The sequence below is a fragment of the Trichoplusia ni genome (genome assembly GCF_003590095.1).
Source record: "Trichoplusia ni isolate ovarian cell line Hi5 chromosome 16 unlocalized genomic scaffold, tn1 tig00000573_group15, whole genome shotgun sequence".
Taxonomy (NCBI): domain Eukaryota; kingdom Metazoa; phylum Arthropoda; class Insecta; order Lepidoptera; family Noctuidae; genus Trichoplusia; species Trichoplusia ni.
The window spans coordinates 1-7,123 of NW_020799749.1; the positions used below are offsets into that span (position 1 = coordinate 1).

Sequence of the window (7,123 nt, forward strand, 5' to 3'; positions counted from 1 at the left end):
GCAAATTCATTTAACATAACCCATCGTTAGGGCATGAGTACTCATAACATCGAGAGGGATGACATGATGCAAGCACACTTTTCAGTAACACATTATCCTCCGGGACTCCGCTGGAATACTTAACGATCATGGCCGTAGTTTCAACATTATTATTTTTTTCGCTTTTTCAGTGAAGCGTATGTGGACATGCTTCATGTACAACCGAATGTATATAAATGAGAACACGTCCGACGGGAACTTTATATTTGCTTCAGTGTGACGTATTGTCGTGCCCTATATGCAAGTTTAAGGCAGATAGTCATTGGGCACAGTTGCATTGTATAGGGATATGCACACATTCACAGTAACCAAGCCAGTGTATTGCACGTACAGCAACCATCATGCACCTTGTTATATAGTACAAAACAATCTCGACTGGAAACTGTCTGACATTCAAGGAACAAGTAAACAAGTAGTTACCGAGTTAGTTGTATGCCTACGTAATTGCGAATGACCTCATGCATTACCTTAACACATCCACGAGACTTTTAAGTATATTATTAACTAGGTATTTATAAGTATTAACCTGGTCTATAAGTAGTTGCTGAGATATTTCTAAACGAGCACGCCCTGTAACAGATAGTTATGTGACTGTCTTGAGTAGGTACTTTGTTTTGTCCGCTTATTTTGTTTTCTATTAATAGTAGTATTGAAGTAATGTTTCTTAACAGGAGTGGCCTACTAAACTTCTGTGCGTGGCCCTAGCGCTACACGATTGTGGATACAGAGCCGTCGGTATTCGTATCGACAGCGGTGATCTGGCTTATTTGTCTGTGCTAGCGCGGGAGACCTTCGAGAGCATTGCTGGAGCTTTCAAACTGCCTTGGTTCTCTAAGCTAACCATAGTAGCCTCTAATGACATCAATGAGGAAACTATTCTGAGTTTGAATGAACAAGGACACAAAATCGACTGCTTCGGGATTGGAACACATTTAGGTACTTACTATGTATTCATCCCTTTTTTACCTTTGCAAATATTTAGTTTAAATATAAAATAATTTATTTTAAGAAAACAACATGCTATAAAACACTGTCATGATATAGTGTTTGTACTTCTAAATCACGCCATAGAATATCTTCAACGCGATAATATTTCAGGAAGTTCACAATTTATACATTATTCCTACTAAATAGTGTTTACTTTTTGCACCGCGACTCGAGAAAACTGCAACTAAAGGAAAACGCGCGGCATTTTTATGACGATAATTCTTGATGTGCCACACCCTATTTCACAAAAAGTTTTCTTTTTCAGTAACTTGCCAGCGCCAACCCGCTCTAGGGTGTGTTTACAAGCTAACAGAAATAAATGGACAGCCGCGCATCAAACTGAGTCAAGATGTGGGCAAAGTGACTATACCTGGACACAAAGAGGTGTGTACACACAAATCTTTCCTCCTTTCAACCTCTTCGATACAAACCTTTTTCATTCAGTTAATGAGTTCATTACGCCATACGTAAGGAAAATTAAAAACTCGCACTTCGCGTTTATTGCTTTGATAATGAATACAAACTTGATGTCATGAAACTTGCAAATAAATGAAAACGAGTCGTATCTTGATAAAAGGAATTTGCTGAAGTTAGCTGCAAACTACTAATCACATCGCGTTGAACTTTGACTCGGATCGATTATAGCGAACATTCACTAACTCACTGTTGTTCCGAACTACATTGACTTCGCAACATAATATGCAAACGTTTGCTGTAATACTTCGATAAAACTATGTTCTATACTGTGACGAGATTAGGTAAAACATAAGAAATTACAGTTGAATATCGAATAACGTACGGCCCTGAACCAATGCGTGTTATCAAAGAAAATATACCAACGTCATGAATATGAATAGATAGGTATAAACTTGTTTAGTATCATCGAACGCAAGGTCTTAGGAATTACGAATATTCTGTCGCTTTGTTTTATTGATTGTTCACTGAACTATTTACTATATGGTTTTATTTGCCGGTATTAAGTCAGAGATATAGATAGTATTGTTTTATCACGCCCTGTCTTACAACGTAATTACGATATGTTATGCAAAGTATGTCAAGAGTCGCAGTTGTGTAATTGTACGCATCAATTGAACGGCCGCGAGCGACGACTGGCGAATTAAATGAGTCCTTACTTATTTTAAGGGTCACGGGTCAGAAATCACGTGGTACAAGAATCTTGACGAGACACGATCATTTTTGTTTACATGTATCTAGATAACGAACGAAATTCAAATACTCCACTTGTAAAATCAGTTTATGATTGATGCTCATTATTCGTGATGCATCGTATGATTATAATAGGTGCTAAAATTAGCATTTTGGCACCGGACTTTTAATTGATTCGATCCGTCATAAATGAATTCTAAGACCAACATCAATATCAATTATCTCCTAAACATTTATACTGGATATAGTATTCATTGGTGTCCATATATTTCAGGCCTACAGACTATTCGGTGCTGACGGTCACGCGCTGATCGACCTGCTGCAGCGCTCGTCCGAGCCCGCTCCCGAAGTCGGCCAGAAGGTGCTCTGTAGGCATCCCTTCCAAGAGTCGAAGAGAGCTTACGTCATACCCAGCAAAGTTGAACACCTGTATAAGGTAAACCCCTATTAATATGTAGACTTCAATAGTAGTGTTGCTGAAAATTATATTTTTTATTTTACATGGCAAGAAGTCAAGCTTTATTGTATAAACAGAAAACGTACACGTTGTTATCATAAATATCTACGATTATTATTAGATAATAGTTGTACCTACGTTCGTCATAAGAATTCAATATGGAGCAACAAATAAAAAAACTGAAGTTTAGATTCACTAAATAACACGTCAACCTTGTTATTATGTCACTGAAGAGGCTGTAGTTGTTTTTATTTATTCGCACTGGGTCGTCCTTTTAATCGAAGTGTTTATTATAGCTTGTTAAACAATCAAAATTAAATTAGCATTGGCCTAGTGTTTATGATAAATACAAGGCAGATGTTATTTGTGTCTACATTTGTATTAATTATTTATTCTCGGAAATAGATTTTTTCATCCTTCTTAACCAAAACATTTGTTTACAGGTGTATTGGAAAGATGGACGTATACACACGATGCCAAAACCACTGCATGAGGTCAGGGAGAGGGTGCAGTCTTCACTCAGAACTCTGCGACAGGACATCAAACGGAACTTAAACCCAACTCCCTATAAGGTAACATTATTTATACTCATAATCACCATTTTATAAATATGATGCTATGACGCAGTTGAAGATAGGTCGGTTGAATTAGGTACCTATACGTAATTAGACAATATTATTGATATAAGATTAATTTTAGGCAGAACCACAAGTATTTTAATTAGCACCTAAAGCTATATTTAATTAGGATGATTTATCGAAAATAATTAAATCGTTTTATTTATAACTAGCTGTTGCCCGGGACTTCGTCCCCGTGGTTAGAAGATATAAGTTATGATTTATACCTGCCCTGTTTTTTTCACATTTTCCATTGTATTTTCGCTCCTATTAGTCGCAGCGTGATGGTTTATAGCCTCGATGAATGGTCTATTCAACACAAAAATATTTTTTCAATTTCGACCAGTAGTTCCTGAGATTAGCGCGTTGAAACATACAAACAAACTCTACAGCTTTATTAGTATAGATAATATCTTTTAGCATTGTATTATTTTAATTAGTAAAACAGTTCTAAGGTTCTGAGTTCATCAAAGGTATTTCAAGGTTCAAATAGGTAATGAATCATGTTTTAAAATGTTCTGAACTTTGTTACGCAGTGTAGATATAAATAAATGTTGAAGTTCATTGTTTAATAATCATGATTAGAAATAACCTTAAGTATAAGACCTTGGTATGATATGGTATGTATTAGTTAAGCAAGGAGACACGCAACATCGTTTTTGTGACGTTAAATCATGTCAGATTACATATTATAATAGCGAAGTTAACATTTATAGAAGCTGTATAATAACACACATGTTGAAGGTACTATAGGGTGTACTTATACATATAGAATTGTGCTCGCTGCATAAATTTTGTTACTGCCATTAAGATTAAATAAATGTAAAGGGTTATTTACCAACTTAAAACTATTCATATTGTATTCTCTGAGTTTTTGGCAGATGGTTTTCTTCATCCAAACCTTATAATAATATAAGCTCCTTCTTAACTATGGAAAGTTTCATTATAGTAATTTTTATTATCCATTACTTTTGGTAAACCTTTTTTCCTGACAATCCGTTAACAATCTTAAAATCACTCATGGTTGTTTTGTTTGTTTCTGTTTTTACAAACAAGCAAATCACGTGCACAAAGACACCCAGACTCAGAACAAGCATTCGTGGATCCGAAAAATGCTTGTCCAACGCGGAGATCGAACCCGCGACACGACGCGCACAGTTGGTGTGGCGTTCTGTTTATATGTTGAAATATGTCAATTCTTAATAAAAAAATAGTTTCTTAAATTCCAGGTGGCAGTTAGTGATGACTTATACAATTTCATTCACGATTTGTGGCTTCAGAACGCGCCTATTGGAGAGCTATCATGAAAGCAATGAAATTAACCCACAGTACACACGAATATTACAATGAGCTTGAAATATTTGTCTGAGGAGAACAAATATCTTATAATTGTAGCATTAATCATGCAAAGTGCAACAACTAGTAATATTGTATTTATATTTTATGTAATCGTACGTTAGGTATGGTACATATTTATGTTTAGTAAATCTTGCCTGTTGATTTTCTGTAGTACATACAAACTATGAGTTTTGTCACAACTGAGATCCTGAAATGATCTTATTATATGTAAGCTCCTTTTCAAGTATAGAAAAGTTTCAATGTCGTAGGTTCTAAGCAGTACAGAATGTATTACTCTATAGAAGGGAACCTTAAGGGAGCAATCACAATACCTATCCAATCCAGATATTTTGTAACATTTTACAATAGATGTTTTTCTGAGACAGTTTTTATCTATTGTATATCTTAGGGCTTAAATAAGAAAAATGTTCAGTGTAAATAAGGTTTTGTCGCAATCTAATTACGAGGGCTTTAGCGAAACTCATGCACATATTGTAAAAACTAGTAATAAACTTTTATGTCATTTTATGGTATGCCATAAGTGATGACTTACCGATATTGATGTACAAATTATGTTGTCCTTTGAATCTATTTTTCTGTTCATATACTAGTCAAATAGAACAACATTATTACTCATTTCAATGTAAAAAATTGCTATAATTTATTTGTTTTTTTAAAGTGCTTCAAATCATTTTGCATTCCTTATATTTGGCTATGTCAGCTTCGACCAAAATATTAATGTATTTAGTGAGAAACCCTAGCCACCAATAAAAATGTAACAGTGATAAAAATATAAAATTAGTAGTAATCTTCATAACATTCACAGAGCAAATATTATATTTAATATAATATTCAGGCTGTATGCAATAAAACTGTTTGAAGGTTTAGTTAAGTTTAGAAGAGAGAAACCGTAACATGTGTACAAATTGTGTATTTATAACAAATAGTGCATTTAGTTCACCTTTTAGGTAGAATACATTGAAGGGTCGTGATATTAGGTTATTGATTTGGTTGTTATTGGCGAAGGAAAATAATGTGATAATATACTATGGACACATTGATTACATGAAAAATAATAGAGTTGAACAGATATCATGGTCCTTTATATAGTGTTTTAAATTATATGTATATGTACTGAATGAAGTTTCAATAGAATTTTATATTTACCGACTATGTTATGTTGTCCTTAATATTTTATATCTTTGAAGTTTTAAAGGATTGTTGTAGAATGCTTTCGTGTTAGGATTAAACATTTTGCACGAGACATACGAAACTATATTAAATTATTATAATTAATATTATGTTAAAGTGTATTTGTCACTTATAGATATATTTCTGTAAGCTTAGAAAATAGAATAACTTAGAAATAGCGGTTGAGTGTTTCGGGAGTAAATGCCTACTATTTACTTAGCACATAAAGAAAATTGTTGTTAGTGCAAAATGGCGCTATGAAAGCGTTACATTATGAAGTACACGAATTAAAACACTTTTGACTTAGCTACGACACTTGGCGCTAAAAATTGTAGTTTTCTGCACTCCGTCCGCCGCATAAAGGACATTTGCCATGGCAAACAATACTTATAAAGTAGATAATATATTGCAACGCATAATTCAGCAATGTTTGTTATAAGTGTAAGACCGCTCTTATTATCGAAATCGTTTTAAATACACTATTTTTATAGTCTGAAGTGTGCTTAGCGTACATTCAAAATGATTTCAGGTTTATTGTAGGTAAGGATATTCAAGTACATGTTTGTATGTTTGCCTTTGTTGGCAGAAACGAATAAAAAATTATGTTCTATGTAGGTTAGCACGAGCACTGGTCTATTCGTGGTGTTATATGTGCCTTTTAAATAAAGTGTACTGAATGAAATCTTTTCTTATTGTTTTTCTATCGTTATTTTAGCATATTTTAGAAACTTGCTTATCTTTTAATTACATCTTGGGTGAGTTTGAATGTCAATAAACCACATATGTTTTTCTTACATATTTTTATTTAAAATCCCATAGTTGCTGTCTCTAACCTATGACCGAAATGAGTAATGAAAGAGGCTGGCGCTTTTTTGTGTAAAAATAAGTTCTAAAAAGAGATGCATCTAGTGTGGAACAACACAAACAACAATAAATTTACCACCGAAATTTATCAGTCATTAACTATAAAAAAGACACACCGTATGTACCTAGATTATTAAACCTTTGCTTAATTTTCCTGTTTTGCGTGAGCTGTGAGTGAAGTATTTAATTAATGAAGAGTTGCCCGTCTTAAAAATTATCATTGAACACGGAAATTGCGGGTGTATTCAAGACACCAGTGTTTGGGGATTCCATTTTCAGCCCATATTTAAAAAGTTGTTATATATAAATGAGTTTCCGGATTTATTACACTGCTAACAGAGATGACTAGCACTTACATCCGTTCCCAATACGTCAATATCTGTAGTTCTGTACCTAGTTATTCATTTGTCTGATCGTAATCACAAAGCTATTCGTCTGTATTCAATAAATTTTCTACCAAAGT

General features: G+C 33.9%; 1 protein-coding gene across 1 annotated transcript; it reads left to right on the forward strand.

The window, feature by feature from the left end:
* Positions 1 to 125: 125 nt before the first annotated feature.
* LOC113506454 (nicotinate phosphoribosyltransferase-like) lies at positions 126 to 6,587 on the forward strand. The gene is given in 6 exon segments (XM_026889303.1): positions 126 to 727; positions 730 to 975; positions 1,292 to 1,410; positions 2,468 to 2,629; positions 3,094 to 3,222; positions 4,497 to 6,587. Coding segments are annotated over 6 exon segments (765 nt in total). The 5' UTR covers positions 126 to 696; the 3' UTR covers positions 4,575 to 6,587.
* Positions 6,588 to 7,123: the final 536 nt, after the last annotated feature.